Source organism: Hyposmocoma kahamanoa, unplaced genomic scaffold (genome assembly GCF_003589595.1).
Source record: "Hyposmocoma kahamanoa isolate Upper Pololo Valley unplaced genomic scaffold, ASM358959v1 138, whole genome shotgun sequence".
NCBI lineage: Eukaryota > Metazoa > Arthropoda > Insecta > Lepidoptera > Cosmopterigidae > Hyposmocoma > Hyposmocoma kahamanoa.
The window spans coordinates 6362206-6383715 of NW_020653492.1; the positions used below are offsets into that span (position 1 = coordinate 6362206).

Genomic DNA, 21510 nt, shown 5'->3' on the forward strand with positions numbered 1-21510 from the left:
TGAAACATGTATCTATGGCTCCCAAGCGAATGGTACTGAGACATTATAATTTTATTTTGCATTTTTTTTCCCTTTTCAGGCAACCGTGTTCTGTATACTTGCCGCGGCATCAGCGGCGCCAGCGGCAAAACCAGTGGTAGTCGTCCCACCTTACTACCATCCTCCGGTATATCCCTCGCTGTACCACGCGCCCGTGGTCCACCCAGCCCCGGTGGCCGTTTCCCACGTCAGCTCCGTGTTGAGCCACCCACCGGTCTTGCCGTACAGAACTGTGTTACCCGCAGCCATACCACCTTCACCGTTTGTCTCAACTGTGTTCTAAATGCTTGTAATGATGTTTGATGGATAAAAAACAAATGACTCATGCGCGGTATTGATATGGAAATAAATCCTGGAGCAACATTCAAAGCTTATAAGTCGTTTCTTTTGTTTTACTTTTATGCTTTAATTTGTAGGCCATCCGCGATATTGTAAAGACCATTTTGTTGTAAAGGTTTGTTGTCGCATTGTCTATATGTAACACATCGATGATGCGCGATTTGAGAAAGGGCGCGTTTATTCTATACGAATTTCATCGCGCTAACGTAGCCGCTGCGCAGCGACCGCGTACATCTAATTGTTATGGCGAAATACGCTATATTTATTTAGCTTTTACTTTTTAAATTAAATGCTCATTTCGGGTGCGTGGGCGAGACTGGCTTATCTTGGTCTACATGGCGGCCGAGAGGCGTCCGCGCGGCGGCTATGGCGGCGACCGCCCGATTGTATTGTTTAGAGGAATTTAAATGTTGTTGCCTAGTAAATAGAATTCAAATTCGACAGTCATGTACGTAAAAAACGTGGTAACTGGGCGGTCACCGCGCGAAAACTTTTGCGTCGTGTAACTGGCACCATACAGGATTTGACATTTCTCAAGAATTGTTTTTTGAGTTTCGACATAGACGGCTTGGCACCAGATTTAATCAGCCTAATAATCTTCATTATCTTTTTCTTAAAGAAGGTTGTACAAGCTACGCCGAAGATACCAGCAAATTTATCATAATCACTCAAAATTCCCACTCGTATAATAAAAATGCTCGAACTGTCCTTGGGGAAAGATAGATGTTTCCTTGGAAACCAATCTATTAGTTTCTAAGGCAACGGCCTAGGAATTATATATATATGCTGGAATTGCTGGAGCAATAATCCCTAGTACCTTTCCAAAAGGCTGGGGAGGATCAATGGATAAGAGATTTATTAGTGTTGTCATTGTAAAGACACAATTTCATTCGGAAAGGTCTTCCTACGTAGCTGGTAGATTGCGTGTTTCGCAAATCTTGTTATATATACTCATGGATGAAAAAAAAACCGGGCTGATTACAGATTTTTCTAATTTTGGCTCAAATAAAGACAGACTACAGGGCCAACTGCAAAGCTTAATACTACTTTTGGTAGCGCATCTGGTTCATAGCTGTTGACAGGCAATCACAATGGCGAACAACGCGTTAATGTCTTTGTGCTACTTATTAGTTCGTTTTACTCCGGTCTGCAATTGCAATGTGGCACTGGTGTTGTAAGACATCCTTATAGCACCCAGGGTCTCCGAACCGTCTTTGCTGGGCAAAGTTCCCAGAGAGGTAGCGAGTTAATCTCAACGCCATGAAATTCGTCACTTCAAATGTATCTTTATTTCATCAGGTAAGCAAAGTACATAGGAAGTCGTCAAAGTCAAAGTCAAAGTTCATTTATTCCATAAGTAAAATAAATTTACACTTGAAAACGTCACATTTACATTACATTACATTAAGCTACTGCTCGTTTACTATGCTAACTTCCCTGAGAAGAGCGAGCAAGAAATTCTAGGGATTGCTCTTTTCAAATAAACTTAAAACAAATGCTATGGAATACACTTTGAATCAAATTTGTGAGGATTCTGGAGCTATGTCGTCTTTCCGTACATCTTTATCTAACACGTAGTCTTCAATTTCGTAATACGACTTTTCAAACAAAATATTTTTTAAGTAGTTTTTAAACTTAGAAAATGATAATCTTAATATATGCTCCGGAATCGTATTGTAAAAACGTATACCTTTCCCCATAAAAGAGTCGTTTACCTTTTGGTTAAACGAGATCGTGGTACCATGACTTTGGCCTTAGCTCTAAGGTTAATTAATATATTTTTACGGGCATATAAAATATTTGAGTAACTGTGATGCCACAGTCATGATAGCAGTACACAGAACGTATCTCTTGTTTTTGTAACAAAAATATGCTTTGAATGTCTGCCGCATTACCTCACATGAGAATCCCTTAGGACACTATACTATAGAAGTAACTAAAGTAAACTAGTCTAGCAGTACTAACATCGGTAAGCTCACGTATTCTGCGGACTGCGTATGCAGCGGAGCTTAATCTGCTGGCCAGGGAAGATATATGTGGAAACCATTGAAGTTTACTATCTCACCTTGATTACTCTCTGTTGCTCATACGTAAGACTGAGAAGAAGGAACAAGAAACTCTTGGGGTTGCTCTTTGTAAATAAACATTTATATATATATATATACCTGACAGGCAAATGACTCCACTCCACCTGATGTTAAGTGGAAAGTGGTATCCAAACGCGAAGGAACATTTGTACATATTTGTCATTTACAATATTTATTTCAAATATTGTTGATTGAGACAACCTGCAAGAGCTAAACGGGTCACTACCACGGATTTTTGTCATCCAAGTGGACAGACGCTGTATAATAAATAACCTTCAGTATAAAGGTTTCGGTTCACCATAGTTCAAACCTCGTAAATGGCAAATTTTGAACATCAACCGGAATTTTATTTTTGAGAAAATGACTGTCAAGAACAGCCAGTTATTTTTAACCGACTCTGAAAAAGGAGGAGTTTCTCAATTCGACTGCATGTTTTGTTTTGTACATATGTTACTCGTTAACTGATTAATAATAAAATAATTAACCGGATTTGTAGACCGATTTTGGTGGTCTTTTTTTGTCGGAAAGAGGGTACCTCAGTAGTGGTCGTATTTAAATTTGAAGAATCCATTTCTAAGGGTGGCAAACTAGGGGATGAATGACTTTTGAGGTCAATTTTCCTCGTAGTGAAGTTATGTCTACCATAATTTAAAAAAATCTATTCGCTAGTGTAAGAGTGTTAAATTCTTTAAACTTTTCTCAGAAACAACTGGGTCCCAGATTGTAAATTGCTCAAACCGCATGTGTTTGCAGGGCAAAGATTCTATTTAATATCGGCGGAATTATTTCAAAGCGAAATACCGTTTGTCATAAACTGTGAAAGTGACTGAAATGAACCAATGTAGCAATTTATACATCTGAAAAAACGTCTACGTCTTTCGTATTTTTGTAATCGCGAACACTGCAAAGCTGAACCGTTTCGATAAGTTACTTATTTGTGGATGCCACTACAATTTAGCTGCTAAAGATATATCTAAAGATATATGTATATAAAGTTTAAAGTCGTACTCAAAATTGTTTCTACAATCGTTACGCTTGATAGGCTTGGATGTTTTGATTGATTCAATCAAGAAGTGTGATTGATTCTATTAAGATCCAATTGATAAGACTCAGTTTTCTTCGGGTATCGTTTGATCGCATCCGTATGGTCGATTTGGGAGTTTGTAGCGAGTCTCTTTTTTAACAGCTATTGCCAGATAAAACGGCAAACAACGCGTCAGCGTGCTGGTGACGCTCGACGTACATGACATCTCCATAGCGTCAAGGGTCCTAGAATCACCTTTATCCTAAGAAGAGGTGATAATATTTTCTACGAACTATGTGTAATAATGACAATATACAACAAATGACATTCTACGGAATCGATTGTCAAAGACAAGTTTCCTATTCGAAATTGATTTTGTAATATACAGGTGACATTTTTATTAGTGTCCTTTACTTTGAGAGACGAGGCAAGAAATAGACTGTTCTTTTAATGTATTTTCATTAACAATAACCCTTTATACGTTCTACTGCTGGATACAGGGCTCATCTAAGGGCTGACGGGGGCCTTCACACATATTTTAAAGAGTTGTGTACTGTTTTTTTATAGATTTGTAGACTTGGACGTAGCTTAGGATGCGTAGCGACAGGTACTTTAATAAATATAAACTGGGATAATCTTCACAACTTGGTTTATTGTACTTTTTTACATATTTTCTAGCTGAGGTTACATCTCGAACTATCAAGATGTTCTATTTTTTCTAAACTCCTATTTCAAACTAATTCTAAATGTAAAACTATATTCACTCAGCCAGTAATTCTACTCATAGAGTAGAGCCTAGACTACAGTACCTTCTGCGCCGTGCAGATTGTTATTTCTACTAAACATTTCTAACTTAAAAGAAATTAAAATACCGCCACTGAGATTCGAATCGTTAACCTTACAATTAAAAAGCAACAGTTCTCTAAAGAAGAATCTAATTTCAGAGAAAACAATATTATTTATATCATATTATCAACACCACAATATGTAAATTTAAAATTTATAGTGTTATCAATTGTACAGTGTCATGTTTACATTCATTGCATATACTTAGTAAGCGCGAATGCTGCTAGATGGCATTACTAGGATTTTGCATCGCGCTATTAATATGTTCACATAATTTAAAAAATAAAAATGAGTTTTATTTGTATGAGTGAGATGTGGCGCAAGAAAATTTGCCTTCATAGTCTTTTTGCCTGCCTACAAACCCCAGGGTATCACTTAGTACTGCAGTGTACATCAATTTATAATACTATAAAATCCACAACATGTTCTCACTAAAACTTAAATTCAATAAAAGAGGGTTCCAATTTTCTTTACCCGTCTAATTTTATTACCTGCAAATTTCTTTTTCGATAGCAATAATATATGAATATTTTTCTAGATTGTTCAAAGTAAAGGATTCGCCCAGTCAGTTATTTCTGATTAGGTACAAGACGTCTAGTAAGCCGGAGTCGTGAACGAAATACAGGATTCACCTTTTTTGAAAAGACGGCGTGTTAAAGGTTCAAATCAGTAAATAAAAAAGGGACTCTTCAAGATTTAGGCACTGAGCCCGGACCTTTTAAAGGATTAATGGATATGATATTAAAGGATACGATAAAAGGATTAAAAATAGCAGTAGAGCTCCTTGTGGAAGAGTTCGTCCATGGACGTATTGCTTCTCTTACCTCTTTCTTACCTATTTCTGCCGCCAAGCAGTATTGTGAGCTGGTGAAGTTACAGGTACATGGAACTTGTCAACATTATGTCTCAAGGTGACGTTTACAATCTGGGCCCCAAAGTATCTTTGAGAGATAAGTTTAAGGAAATTAACATTCTTACACTAGCCTCACAGTACATTTATGAAAATGTAATTTATGTTAAAAGGAATAGTAATTTATTTATGAAAAATAGTGACAGACATAACATTAATACGAGGAATAGAAATAAACTAGCTTTTCTTGATAGTCGTCTTCACAAAGTCAAAAAATCATTTAAGGGGCAATGTATACGCTTCTATAACAAGATTCCGGTTGATATACAAAATTTGCCTTTCTCGAGGTTTAAAACTATAGTGAAACAAAAACTTTATACTAAAGGTTATTATACAACTTCTGCGTACTTGGATGACAAAAATCCGTGGTAGTAACCCGTTTAGCTCATGGAGGTAGTCTCGATCTCTGATGTTTCAAATAAAAATAAAAAAATATTGTAAATGCTATTTACAAAGAGCAACCCCTAGAGTTTCTTGCTCATTCTTCTCAGGGGAATCTGCCTTACGAATGAGCGGTAGAGTTTAACCATTGTGACGATTTCAAGTGTAATAATGCTTACCTATGAAATAAAGATTATTTTGAGTTTTGAGTTTGACGGGCGCAGTGGAAGTGCCCATCCGATTATTACGTTTTAACACTTTGAGTGGCTCTGCAACTGCTGTGGATAGGCGTGTCACTTACCACCAGGCGCGCGACTTATCTATCCCGTCACTAGGTATCATAAAAAAAAACTTTTGTTCAAACGAAGATAGGGTTGAAGTTTGCGGGAAGTAAAAGGGTAGACTAGAGCATACTCTAGTCGTGTAGAGTATGCTCTAGTCTACACTTAGAGTCGTATTCCAGAACTCTACTCAATGCTCCAGTCAGGACTTGAGCAGACTTGAGTTTCAGTGATTTCAAGCACTGGAAATACGATCCTAATGGCAAGGACTTGAGTATGATTTTCAGTGCTCACTGCAATACTCAAGTTCTGACTTGAGTATAAAGGGTCGTATTCTAGAACTCTATTCAATGCTCAAGTCAGGATTGCACTGTCAACACAAGCACTGGAAATACGACCCTAATGGCAGGGACTTGAGTATGATATCAAGTGCTTTGAACCATACTCAAATCCTAACTTGAGCATTGAGTAGAGTTCTAGAATACGACCCTTAGAGTTGTGGAATAGGACCCTTAGTGTACTCTAGGAGCGTAGTGCTTAGGTGTAAGTACTATTTATTGAAAGTGATATTTAAAATAACACATACAAATCCATAAAAGAAGTAGTAGCCCAGTGGAAGAACTTTTGAGGTGCACGAAAGGACGTCCTTTCCTGTATGCCTGTAGCACCCTGCGCAACAATCAGCACCTTATACCGATTGGCAAATTCTCTCACCATTATGACTGAACGTATGGCATTATAGTGTATGTCACCAATACGATTAGAAAAAGAAGTGGGAAAACAGTTGCTGATCAATTGTGCGAACGGCGGTGGAATGACTCCAATTTCTATGTTACATTAGAGTAAAAAAAACATCGTGAAGAAACCAGCACATCGAAGAAGATTCACAGCTCAATGTTCATAAATATAATCTTTAGTAAATCAAACGATAATGCCAGAGGACTGATTGAGACGCGTAGCGTCTCTCTTAACACGGTTCTGGCGGAATACCAGCGTAGTGAGAAAATGTAGCATTTATTTTGGGCAACTTTTCACTGCCATTGCTTCCAAAACTATTTAGTTTAATTAATTATATGTAAAGTTCGTACATTCCTTTCGTCATTAACAGTTGTTATTTTAAATGGTTCAATGTAATACTTATAATTATTAAACAAATATCGAACACTTAGACAAAATTCTCTTCGATCTGGCTGGATTTGAACCAACGGCTCCTAGCAAACCGTGACAGACGCTATGCAAACTAAGCAACTTGACGTGTTTATTATTGTTTCTGGTAGTTTTAACAAGAGCGCCTAAAAATCAGAATTGTTCAGTATTTAATTTCTATTCCGATGTAATTCGCGATGTAAACGCGCGACTGCATCGATACAGTCGCTTATGTTGAATACTCATGTACGAAAAATCTGAATAGGTTATTGCACAATATTTTGTTTTGTCAATTGTAAATTTAAAAATGAAATTAATAAATACATTACATAAATAAATTAGTTAATTAATTTAAAAAGCGCATCGCGTTTGTATCGCGTTTGCATCGCGTTTGTATCGCGTTTGCATCGCCGCTTAAAGTCGCGCGCGTGTGTAACCGCTCTTAGGTTTTTATTTTTTTAAATACTAAATGACGGGACGAATAAATCACGCGTCTGATGGTAAACGACACGCCTGTCCATAACAGTTGTAGTACAAATTAGAGCTTTAAATCACAAATATCTGAGGGGTACTGCTATTTCACTCGTCAGCCTGAGACAAAGTTGACAAGCATGTACCTGTAATTCCACCTAAAGGTACAACTAAAACAGGCGGGAATTGCGCTTCTTGCTCTTATCTAAGCCCGTGTGGTACAGTGCGACGTATAATGAGTTAATAAAAATCTCATGGTTTAGAACGTAAAAAAAACGAGTTTAGGTCAGTTTTGGGCCCAAGATGTTGGTATAACGCGAGTGGTGAACTTTTCATTTTTTCAAAAGTTTTTTCAACCTTCTCAGACATGCATAAGTAATATTAACTGAGTGAAAGTTTTATTTATTAATTAATATTAGTAACAGTCGTTGTTACTTACATAATATTTTTACAAACATATTTTCTTGTTACGAGTTTCTGGGATAACTCAGAAACCCTATTATTTTACTGAATTCCCAACTTTGAGATTGAGTAATTAGTGTAATTTTGACATTTGTTTATTTAAAGTTAACTGAAACAAACGTGTCTGATAAATAATGTAAGTAGTTCACGGTACGTAGGACTGTGTCAAGGGTGGGGCACACCCCAGCGATTGTTTATGTCAATGCGCAAAATATGGTTACCAACAAATTCTCGCGCCACGACTTGTGTCGTACTATCGAGTATTAGTAAGAAGAAAAGTGCCATAAAATGTTAAGGTACAAACCTATGGAGCACGGAAGAGCTATAAAATTACAATTTCAGAAAAATAATAGTTTTTTAAGTAAAAAAAACTGCTGCATTAATTACAATAATAAAGTACTAAAAAAACCGACCTGAAAAGTTCGTGAAATTATATATATTTGCCAAGTTTGAAGTCGGAAAAAATTATCAAGGGGCAAGCAAGCTATTTTGTAGTATTCTCTCTCTCTCTATATATCTTTCTAGCACGTGCCACACATTACCACAGTAGGTAATAACGGTAAAATAAGAATCACATTTCTTTATCGGAGAGGCAGAAAGTTAGTTTACAGGCTGGCAGTAATACGCTTTAGTCCTAACCTGTAGTTATAAAATGGTCTCGGCCTTGACAGTGATACTGTCTCCGAAGACCGGTTAACCGTGGGCTTACATAAATGGCCAATAAAGGAAATTGGGTTCCTTGATTAAAAATAGGATCTTAAAACCTGGATATACGTTTTGAAAGAGTTTAGTGATGAAAAGTCTCGATTTATCCATACCAACTAATGATTTGTACTAAATTTCAATTAACATAATAATAATAAATAATAAAGAGCTTTATTTATCTACAATTTAGCCTTAAATAATATAAATTGAAGTTACACATGTAGATAAAAAGGTTAGAGTCTCCGCTGGAGCTATTTTTCAGAATTTACCTCTTTGATGATACTCGCTACATTTTATATTAGTAATACTGGGACGCGTCCCGAGTTACTCCAATAATATTATCAAACACACACAACTCAAATTTTGGAGTCGCATGAAATATTCAATTATATTCTAAATACGCTTAATTTGAAGTTTAGATAGGGATGAACAGCACATAAAAATCTTGTAAATAAACAAAAAAATATTAAATGAAAACTTTATTTGAAATAATAATAATAAATAAAAATTGTATAAATTTGCTGGTTCATGAAGCTACATCTAATTACTTTCCGATTGTTGCTATGAAAGTAACCAAAGCTTGCATTTCTTTTTGAAAGTACAAGACGACTTCAAGTTCTTTATTGGAGGAGGCAAATTATTCCAATATTTAGATGCAGCAAATTTGAAACTACCGCGATAAACTGTTAGTCTTGGAAGTGGTGATATCTGTAAAGAAGGATATCGTATCTCGTTCATCGCCATCAACCCTGTCATTACAATTCAATTTTAGCTAAGTCGGACGGAGTATAAGATTTCCTCAAATTGTAAACGAATGTTTTAATACTCTGCGGTTTTACATATTCAAAATATTATATGAAGTGATGTGAAATAGAATTGATAAAGTTGTTTGACGATGCATATGGGCGAAAAAGGTTTCAGATCGAAATTTAGTGTGATACATGGGGTTACATTGGTACATGGTTGCCGTTACATTACCGTTTCGTTCTATATGACGTTTTATGTAAGTACAGTCCACTGATAATAAATGACGCCGTTTTTAACCGACTTAGAAAACGGAGGAGATTCGTAATCGGACTGTATTTTTTGTGGGTGTTACGGGATTGTTTTCGGAATCGGAACTGTTTTCGATGATTCTTTTTTTGTTGAAAAGTGAGTACCTTAGTAGTGGTCCTATTCAAATTGAAAGTACGGTGGTATTCCAGCGAGTATTTCTAGTTTAGTTGATCCAAATTTACGCTCTTTTCACTTCACGATTCGCTTTCGCGGTCTAAATGTGAATAGACAATATTCTTCACACAGAAGTGACGATAACTAAAACTTTTATAACTGTTACAAAATGCAATCCACCAAACGTCACATTATACTTCTACAGAAAATCTTGAGGGGATGTACATTGCAATCAACGCCTACACGCCTTCTGAGAACATGACTTCGTTGATGACCTTTTCAATGTCTACGAAACAGATGCGTAGGTGGAAACCTGCCAGTTTGCAAATGAATAGTGTAACTACAAATACAACCAAATCCTCTCAATCTGGGTGTACATTCCACCTTCCCCTGATCCCATCAACCATTTCAGTTAAACCGACCGAATCTTGGTAGACGCATGTGGTACTTGGATCTTTTTAGCTCGCACTTTCTTGACTTATAAATCTGGCAATCGTAAAGCGTGTATGATTTACACTGTTCTTTTGTTAAAAGGAACATTTTGGATATTTATGGCATAATAATGGTGAACGGAGCGGTTTTTCTGTATATGTCAGAATATTGCTGTTACAACCTTTGTTACAAAAAGGGATTTTAGTTTCTTAGGTCTTAAAGTTACTTATAATTTTGGAAAACATTCTCAAATACCTCAGAAAGTGTTTGTTTAGTTATCGTTAACGATCTGAGTGCGGGAATAAATTCCCGGGTTCAATTTCCATTTGTAGCAAAAGAAATAAGGTTTACTAGTTTGAATCGGGTTGTGATCCAATGACTATAGTATAAGAAATGCCTCAATATGCACCTAGGTAGATAATTGGAGTGATTGTCTGACACTTTGGAAATAAGCTTTAAAACAGTGTGTACGAAATGAACACTGCCACGATTCCTCAACAAAAAATTGTCATATTAAATTATACCGCAAAAGAAAGTGCTAAACTATAGTTTCAAATATCGTGTTCTTCTTTACCTAAATGCGTAAACCTGAAGATAAGTTTTGTGAGAATGATATTTGATAATACTTACGTTTAATTTTAATATTTAACAACTTACACGTCTTTTATGTCATTGCAAAAAGACTCAAAATTGACGTCGCCAGAATGTGTTGGTACCGTTTTGATTTTGTTTTTTTATAATTTCTTGTATTCTTAATAAATTCATTATTAAATATATTTCAAGTTATTTAAGCATATTGCTTGCTGAGTCATCAAACGCTGTGAAAATTGATACAAATTGTAACCTGACCTAAGCGTTTGTTTCAAACCAGCAAATGATACAATTAGCTTTTATTCTTTGCTTTGCAAGTCCTTTCTAAGTATTTTTTTATGTTATTTGTAATATTATTATTTCTTGTCAAACAAGGGACGATGGCAAAGCCAACTATAACATTATGTTGTATTACGCAATTTCTGACCTAGGTTTCCCTCAAGGGATTCTCGCCTTTGTTACAGACGAAAACGTTATCGTCTGATATTGTCGTACAGGAGAATAAATACAAAAAAAATATACACAAGTATGTAATTTTAAAAGTCTGAGTTTTATTTAAAATTCTCAGCATTTCTTTACTACATTTCAAGCCATTCTTCCACATGACGGTAAAAGTCTTTTACAGAAAAGATGAATAACAAAAATAAGTGCGAAAATATTGTAAAAACGCTTCTGTGTGCAATTATACCTTAATGAAGGCGCTCGTGACCGCGTAAGCTCGAACATCGGCATTGACATTATTAAACTGGGCTATATCGGTACATTCATACATTCACATACATATAATCCATACAAGAAAAGGCTTGCCTACAATTTATTATCAGATACAATAAATAACAGAGTTTGTAAGTCTAGTGGAAAAATATTTTCTTCTCAATTGTTCGAAACTTCGAAGGTTCAAATGCTTGTGGCGGCTTGGACCTATTACTTAAATTTTTTACTTAGGATACGGAGGTTTTTTTTTCTAAAACGCGTCTGTTTATTGTTTCAAATAAACCAAAGTCCCTTTACATGAGCCATGGTCACAGCTGACTGAGATAGTGAAGCGTCAACCAGTTTTGTCTAATTTTAAAGCAAACCACTAAATTTTTCACCATAGTTGCAAAAGTTAGTAATATTAAGAACATTCCAAGGTACGCTATATAAGTTTTGCAAAATATTTTAGTTTAAGTGTATGATTTGTTTCTAAATTAAATGTATTAATTGGAAGGAAATTAGAAACAAAATAAAATATATTTTTATTTAAACTTTATTGCACATAAAGTATAGTACAAATGGCGGATTTAATGCCATTAGGCATTCTCTACCAATCAACCGGAGAGCTGAGTTCAGATTAAATAATAGGGGTGCACAGCGTGACAAATAAAAACAGATACATAACGCGCAAATACATAAAAACATATAAATAACTATGATATTTTATTTACACACAATATAAAATATATATACGATACGTAACATATAATGCATAATATTATATATGTATATATAATATATATTATGTTGTACTGCAGTTTTATGTCTGCTTGGGATTTTTCATCAGAAGAAACACTAGTGGTTTGGAGAAATCATCTTCCCTGTTGAAATTAACAACGGGGAAGTTGGTTTTGTATGGGTGTAATATAAATATATTTTAATACGGGTTCAATGTACTATTTCGTTTTTGATTTTTTGTTGTTCATAAATCATCATAATTATTCATATTTATTCTGATATTTCAGAATAATTATGATCAGTCATAATTATTCTGGTATTTCATAGTGAGGTATTGTCTGCTTTAATTGTTTACGTTGACAATTATGATGAATAAAACTCTACAACATAAAATAGGTATATTACATCTTTTACACAAAGTTAACCTTATGTCAATGCATTTGTGTTTAAATGAGATTGTTTTCTTGCATGCGTTACGTAACAGTTGACTCCGTGTTAATTAAAAAAGAAAAAATAACTGGTTGCAGTGATCACTGACACTGAACAATACAAACCGCTACCTATGGCCTGCCAATAATAACAATAGGACAGAAGAAATAAATACAGTTCGATGGACAATAAAATTGATCACGCGATGATGTGGAGAAACACTGTACAGTAAAGGGTACTTCAAGCTTTGGGTTTTTGGACCGTTCTTATTGCAAATACCATAGAGTTGAGTTTGAATTTTAAGTGTCTAGATCGAATTAATTATATTGTACTTACTCGTGTTACGTGTTCTAATAACTAAAGACTTCTGCGTCCTCTACAACTTCACAGATTACGCTAGAAAGTGTAAAGTCCCTTATTCAGGAGGCGTCAGACGATTTATTGGCAAAATTGGAGGGGAAAATAACGAAGATAGTGGATACTAAGACCAAAGAAATCTTTAAGGAAATAAACGAGCTGAAGGTTTCCTTAAATTACCTAAATGAAGAACATGAAGACTTAAAAAAGGAACTAAAACAAAAATGTAATGTGGTTAAAGAGCTCGAAGATGAAAACATGCAAATAAAGATGAGATTGACTGATATAAACAGCCGCTTAAATGTCATGGAGCAGTACTCGAGAACGAGCAATGTGGAGATACAATGCATTCCTGAATATAAAACTGAAAACTTGGAAAAAATTGTGGGTCAGATAAGTAAAGTCACCGGAAGTGAAATACAAGGCAGTGATATATACAAATGTACCAGAATAGCCAAGTTAAATTCTGATAGTAAGCGGCCACGTTCAGTAGTTGTTAAATTTTCTAGTCCACGTATTAGAGACACGTTTATGGCAGGCGTTATAAAGTTTAACAAAAATCATGCAAGCGATAAATTGAGTACAAGCCACATCGGAATTGGAGGCGAGAAAAGAGCCGTATATGTCGTTGATCATCTAACACCTGAAATGAAGAAATTGCATGCTGCTGCCAGAATTACAGGCAAGAGGCTGGGTTATCAGTTTGTTTGGGTTAAGAATGGACGTGTGTTTATGCGGAAATCTGATACCACTGAACATGTCATAGTTAAGAGTGCAGCTCAGCTAGAGTTGCTTAAGTAAATTACTGTATAGGTTGCTTCTAGTCTCTAATTTTTTTAAGTTTGTTAAAATGTATTGCTTAAGTATATACTATCAAAATGTCAGGGGTCTTCGGAGTAAAACGATTGATGTTAAGTTAAATATAGTTAATAACAATTTTGATGTAATTGTGTTTACTGAAAGCTGGCTCAACGACAGTGTGTTTGATGGAGAAATTTTCGATGATAGGTATGTAGTGTATAGAAGAGATAGAGCGAAGAAAGGTGACAACTATGGGAATGGAGGTGGAATAGCAATAGCAGTCAAATCTAGTATATCATCATGCCGTAAACTTGAATGGGAGAGTGAGTGCGAGGACTTATGGGTGGAATTGGACGTTGATTCCTGTGGTAAATCTGATCTTGTGGCGATATGTGCAGTATATCTGCCACCGCCCATTAGGATGGAAAAAGTTAACTATTTTACTGCCCACATGAGCAATATATTGAACGTAGTGCAAAATGTTGTCTTGGTGGGTGATTTTAACTTGGGAGGTATAAAATGGACGGATATTCCTGACGCGACACATCTTTATCCTACTGGCAGTTGTAGTCTGCAGACGCATTTTATAGACTTTACAGAAGAAAATTCTTTAAAACAATACAACTCTGTAGTTAATGCTAATGGTAGATTGTTGGACCTGATGTTTTCAAACTTCATCGACCTTGAAGTATCAGAAAACATTCACCCAATCAGTGTTGTAGATAGCCATCATCCCCCGCTTAATATAATAGTCCAAGTAAAGAAAAAGAAAATACTCAATGATAAGATTTCTCAGAGGTACAACTTTCATAAGGCAGATTATGACAATATAATAGAAGATTTAAACGCTATTATATGGAATGAACTTTTTTCACTTTGTTCTAATGTCAACCAAATGGTCGACCTTTTTTATGAAAAACTTAATGTAATTATAGAAAAACATGTTCAGAAATCTAGATTAATTAATAAGAGGTATCCTGTTTGGTTTAATAAGAAATTAATATCAATCTTAAAGAAAAAAAATAAACTTAGGAAAAAAATTAAAAAATATGACAATTCACTTGATAGGATGAGTTTTGAATCATTGCGTAAGGATTCGGATAATTTAATAAAAAAATGTTATTTTGAATACATTGCGTCCGTGGAGGCTAACATAGCTAAAAATTCAAAATTCTTTTGGACCCACTTAAAAAATACGAAGAAAACGGTAAATGCATATCCATCCAGAATGTGGCTGGATGATAGAATGGCTTCAGAGGGAGCTGATATAAGCGGACTATTTGCGGATTTTTTTGCATCAGTCTATGATATGAATGTTTGCAGCAGTGGTTCTGCTTCGGATGGGATTGAGTCTACCAATACACTTTGTTGCTTAACTTTTTCTAGATTGGAAGTTCTTAAGAAGTTGAAACGACTTGACATACATAAAGGTGCAGGACCTGACAATCTGTCTCCGTTATTCATAGCTCGATGTGCAATACCGCTATCGTTACCTTTGTGTATGTTGTACAATCAATCTTTGCAGACTGGTGTGTTCCCGGAAGTATGGAAGCAAGCTAGGATAGTCCCTGTGCACAAAAAAGGGAGCAAAGACGATGTGAAGAATTATCGACCGATTTCAATCCTTTCAACAGTGTCTAAAGTATTTGAGTCGCTGTTGCATCCGTTTCTCTTGCGTCATGTAAGTCAATATCTTACTGAGAATCAACATGGGTTCGTACGTTCACGGTCAACTGCTACTAACCTGGCTGAATTTGTGACTCACTTGTCAGATTCAGTGGATTGTCGTGCACAGGTTGATGTAATATATACCGATTTTTCTAAGGCCTTCGATAGGGTGAATCACAAACTACTACTGGTCAAGTTATCGTCTTTCTATGGCCTGGGTGGTCCATTGTTGGCCCTCTTAGCGTCATACCTATATTCTAGACAGTCGTATGTGGTAGTTAAAGGTTACGTCTCTAAACCTTTTCAGGCGACGTCGGGAGTTCCTCAGGGGTCCATTTTAGGGCCACTTTTATTTAATTTATTTTTAAACGATGTTCAAGATTGTTTTTTAAACACTAAATGTTTCATGTTTGCTGATGACTTAAAGTTTCTTCGCAATGTTCGTAATGACCAGGATGTTAATGCTTTGCAAGAAGATGTAGATAGGTTGGTTCTTTGGTGTTCCATAAATGGAATGGTCATAAATACGGACAAATGCTGCCACATCAAATTTACTCGTAAACGTAACATTGTTAATTCTAGTTATAATGTCAACAACATATCACTACATGAAACAAAATCGATATGTGACCTAGGTGTTACCTTTGACTCAGAGCTCCGTTTTGATCATCATATTGACAAAGTGTGTAGGTCTGCATGTAGGATGCTGGGTTTTCTGCATCGCAATTGTAAAATATTTAAGAATCAGACTACAAAAAAACTATTGTTTTACGCCCTGGTCAGGAGTAGACTTGAGTATTGCTCAGTGATTTGGAGCCCTAATTATCAAGTGTATAAAGATCGTTTGGAAGCTATCCAGAGACGTTTCACTCGCTTTTGCTTATACGGCAACACCAGTAGCAAATTGTATATAGATCGGCTAAAGAGTCTAGACATGGTATCATTGGTGGATAGGCGGAGAATACACGATGTTATGTTTTTATACAAGGTCTTGAAAGGTACTCTGGACGTTCCAAGGTTGCTGAGCAGTTTTAATTTTAACGTACCCTCGCGTCTACCTCGTCATCCGGTGCCTTTGCTAAGGCACAAGACGTACCGTACCAATTTGGGACACCATGCACTTATTCCGAGATTGTGTCGGCTGATTAATGAGTTGGTAAAAAAAGATTTCACAATAGATATTTTTCACGACATTATTGATGTTTTTAAAATCAAAATCACTAATGCTTTAAGCCAGTAGTTTAATTTCATTTCGTTTGTAATTTGATTAGGGAATATTGTATTATTTTTAACTTAGGTACCTGTGAAATATTGTAAGTTAGAAGTTTATTAGTATAGGCATAGTATTTTTTTAAATAACAACTAATAGTGTTAAGTGCATGGTGAGGCCGTCTATAATTAGAGTTATATGTAACGTATTACTTAGCATTAGTTATTTTAAGCTTTCCTACATGTAAGTCTGTTGATGGTCCATAAATAAATAAATAAATAAATAAATAAATAATGCCGTTAGAAGGAAATTATACAATGATATAGCTTTGTTGACAGAATGTTTGCCGTGTTTACAACATGGCTGTGCTTGTTCCTCGACCTGCAACTCAGTTTTTTTTCGAATTCTGTGTTAATTAGATAATTGTTTTATTTCTTGCTTTAGCGTTGTTGGAGGCAATTATAAGACCCTATTACATGCTTCAGAAGGTTCACAAAATTCTCTCTTAAAGATGTGGTAAGACCTTAAGTTTTATTAGGCTAATGGTAAAGTCAGTCAATTACATCAATTATCTGACACCAAACAGGGTAATTGCCGGGGTTTAGATCTAGCGCGGTAGGAGATTGGTTTCTTTTCAATATGGCCTAAATACTCGCCATAAAGAAACCCGTGCCCAGGAGTGACTCATGTGGGTTGGTGATGGTAATATGATAGTATTGAAAACATCGAGTGTATAAAAAAATAGACGAAATATCATTTAATTTATTTGATAACTATTCTGCCAAATCATTACGGTGTCGTCAATTGTTTCACTTCAAATCGACCAGTTTAACTTGAGCTTTGCTTTTCCCACATCACCGAATGGAACAGCCGCCCATTGGTAGATATATTATCTTTATTACAATAAATACAGAATATTTTCGGCGATGTACACAAACGTGTGTAGGTGTACTATTTCAGCTTTCTTATTTGTGATTTCAGCACAAACGAGAGTTGATATTTAAAAGTGGTATAAGACCCATTTGCCTGATGAGTTGCGAAGGATAGATAGCTCTTAATTCGTCTCACTACAGTGCATTCAGGAAAACCCTTCGTTGCGCCACCGGCAGGCAGGTCTATTGTGTGACCAGCTCTGTGGCGCAAAAAGGCGGCTATAAATGAAATGTTGAAGGCGGTTCCAATACCACATGGTCGCAGTGGCGAGATGAAGCGACTCGTTTTGTTGGTAAGGACTTTTATTTTTATCTTTTTATTTTCATTAAGAAATTAATTTGCAATAATGATGTGCAATTCAGTGTAAGCTAGCTCGTTTACTTTAGTTGGAGCCCTTGTAATGGACACAGATATCTGAAGGTGATATTAGATCGTAGACAACCTGGACCAATACGGTCTAGAAACTTCTGTCACAAGCTGGTCTCGAAATTGGTGTCACCGTTTCTTACTAAATTTTATGTATAGAGAGTTGTTGCTTTATATAAACTCACGCCCTTGTCCCACAGGAGGAGTAGGTAGAGACTACGGAGCGCCACCTTACTGTAATCCTGACACAACTTTCTAGTCTCACTTACATCAACTACCCTTTTCATACAACTTCTTTTATTGTTGTCACTCCGGATTCCGGCCTTTTTGAGGATATCATCACTGATCTGGTCTCTCAAACGTTTAAATTATTTGTTACTTTAATTATCTAAGACTAGGTTTTTATTTCCCAGATATTAGCTCTCGTCGTGGTGCTAGCCTCAGCGCGGCCGGGCATCCACATCCACACATCACCATTGGTCCACGAGTACCACGCCGTACATTCCCCGTACGTGTACCATGAACCAATAGCGCATCATGCCCCAATAGTGCAACATGCGCCAGTAGTGTATCATGCCCCAATAGTACATAGCTCCGCAATTCATACCGTGCCAGTTCATCCGCCTGTGGTGAAATATAAAGTTAAGACTCACTACCATGTCTATGGAAAATAAATCTGAATAGTATTTTTGATGGATTTTTATTTACTTACCTGCCACTGGATTGATTTTTATTTTGTATAATTGTAAGCGACGGCACGAACAAGTCGTGCACCTGGTGGTAAGTGACACGTCTATATATAACAGTTGCAGTGCTAATAGAGCTTGTAATCGCAAAGAATTTAGGGGCACTGCCACCATGTCCGTCACTTTGAAACAAAAGTTGACAAGTCTCATGTGCCTGTAATTTTACCAGCACCCTTCGTTACTGCTTGGCGGCTGAAATAGGAAAGGTAGCAGTACCTGTTTCTCCGGACGAACTCTTTCACAAGGAGCTCTACTGCTAGTAAATAAATAAAACTTATTACATCTTACTGTAAAACAAAATTCGTTATAAGTTTAGTGTCTATTGCTTGTTGATCCAAATAAAATATAAAAAAGTCTGTGTAATGTCTCCATAAAGCAAAATATTGTATCCACAATATTTAAAGTACTTTCTACAACATCAGGGATATGCAATTACGCGTAACTAGCATTTGATTATGAGGATCCATTTCGGCAATTTAGTCGTCAAATTCGCGTAAATGTTGATGATTTACGGGAATCTATTGTTATCAGTTCATAGACAACATAAATTAATGCTTACTGTGCAAAACTGAAAGACGTAGCCTTTAAAATAACAAAGTAATAACGTTAAATCCCTCTCCTGTAAAATATGGTTTGGTGCAGTTACGCGCTTTTTGCCTTTACTACAATCGCGGGTTTGTATTATCCCCGGCGATAATACGTGTCTCATAATCGTGGGGCACCCTTTAGGTATAAAACTTAAATTAAAAATTCACCGCTACATTTTATGTTTCAGACTCCTACAGAGAAATAAGCTAATGACTTGTCAACAACTGAGCAGATGCTCGTTACACATAACAAAGAACCATCCCGATAAAACCAGGTTTCAAATTAAAAAAAAACTTCTTTGAGATCACTTCACTCGTTTGGGAGCTGCATGCCACAGGCTATATAAATAACTCTCCTCTTTGCGTCTGTGGTTTGTAAAAAAGATAGACAGAAAATTCGCTAATGAAAGCCGATCAAAATCTTACGTCAGAATGTCAAATACCTGGAGAACACTTAGTACAAAAAGTTGGAGCTGAACAAAATAGCTCCACGGTTTCAGGTTTATATATTATTAATTTCTTGATCAAAGCTTTTTCATTAAAGTTTATGTTAATTTGACGATCTCAGTGCTCCAATGGTTTGTACTTACGGAAGAAAAACAATGAAAGTGCTTTAAGAATTGATACTACCTCAGGTCAAATTTTTCCATACTAATACGGTTCATTTTGCTTGGTCGTGCGATAGGAACACGGCTTTATTTCAGAATTTATTTTGTTACAAACGAAATAAAGGCCATTTGACAAATGTATATCGTATACTATACGTGTTATATATAGTCCAGTTGATTGGTATATGTGAAGTACCTATTGAATAGAGCGGTTTTCTTGTATAATTTCGAGGTAAGTAATTTTTGTATCATGAATATTTTGAGGATCGTGTTTTCACTCTGTATAGTAATCAGCGTATGTCCTCAAGTCCATTATACACTTTCAATATTATGCGGAATCCTATAATAACCTAAGCCATTTGAGGTTGTATAGACTCTTAAGTCTCGATTACTAGCAGAACCGCTGTCGCCAAAACTCTCACTATCATAATATTAAACACTACGAAATCTTGATGTAACAAATTAAATAAAAAGATGTAACAAATTCTGTACTGTCATAAATATAATTTAAACGTTGCCCAGTGTGTATATCGTTGGAAGTCACTTATTATCGCAAGTTACATCGTTTTGATTTTGTATTGAAATAATATTATATGTGCTTCCATGTAGCGGTAATAGCTGGAAGACTATGAGACGATAAACTTTGTTCTGTGGGCGAACTTTGAAAATATTGATAAAAAATCAACTTTATTACATTGTTAATCAGGTGTACTGCCCTTTCAATTATTTATAGATAACTTTCAGATATTGAGTGTTTATATTGAGTGTGTGCGTTATTATATTTTTTTTTATTATATTGACCTCGACGATGTTCCAGTGATTGCTTAGTAAGTAGTTAGCATTATGAACGCTTGAACAGGATATTCTGAGTTTGATTCCCGTTAGCTTTTCTAAAGTGGTTCTTGTTTGGATAGTGCCCGGCACTATGATTACAAATTATAAATTAAACATAGACAAACTGTAGCATGATGATAAATGTCCCATTGTTGCGCACGGGTCTCCTCTTGGGAAAGCGTTTAGGTCGGGTAGCGCACAGGGAATTATTTAATTTGAGATTATATGTGGTTGTTTGACACATTATTGTTATTATTTTATGAAGTTCAATTGAGAAAATTAAAATTGTAGAAGCCTTGTTAATAATTTTCGGAGAATTATCTGATGATGAATACCAGTCAAACATCTGTGCCTCATTGCAGTGAATTAAGGCGCGAGAAAGATTTATTAACCAATTTACTGACTTTATATTACCTTTGAGTAAGTATTAAAAAAACTCAATCGCGCTCTTAAAGTAATTTACTCACAGGGGCTCGGAGCGAGATAAGTTGAAAGAAATTAACTTACTCACACCGACGCTCGACTACATTTATAGAATTGTAATTTATATTAAGCAGAACAGAAATTTTCAATGAAAACAAAATTATCTGTTCTTTACGTAAATTATATTATAAGATTTTGCTCATATTGTATTTTATTTTAATAACAGTAGA

General features: G+C 35.7%; 2 protein-coding genes across 2 annotated transcripts in view; one reads left to right on the forward strand and one right to left on the reverse strand.

Annotated features, from left to right (window-relative positions):
* LOC113240459 (neuropeptide SIFamide receptor-like) overlaps positions 1-21510 on the reverse strand; it is a 230229-nt gene that overhangs the window by 64562 nt on the left and 144157 nt on the right. The gene's annotated exons all lie outside the window — the stretch shown is intronic.
* On the forward strand, positions 17855-18895 carry LOC113240461. The gene is made up of 2 exons (XM_026477774.1): positions 17855-18008; positions 18496-18895. Exons 1-2 carry the CDS (start codon positions 17946-17948, stop codon positions 18754-18756), a joined length of 324 nt encoding a protein of 107 aa, XP_026333559.1. The 5' UTR covers positions 17855-17945; the 3' UTR covers positions 18757-18895.

Excerpts from the sequence above, each read along its gene's own strand:
- LOC113240461 (XM_026477774.1), top strand. The coding sequence starts at position 17,946 with ATGTTGAAGGCGGTTCCAATACCACATGGTCGCAGTGGCGAGATGAAG. Across the intron at positions 18,009-18,495 it reads TGAAGCGACTCGTTTTGTTG|ATATTAGCTCTCGTCGTGGT; the intron begins GTAAGGACTTTT and ends TTTATTTCCCAG.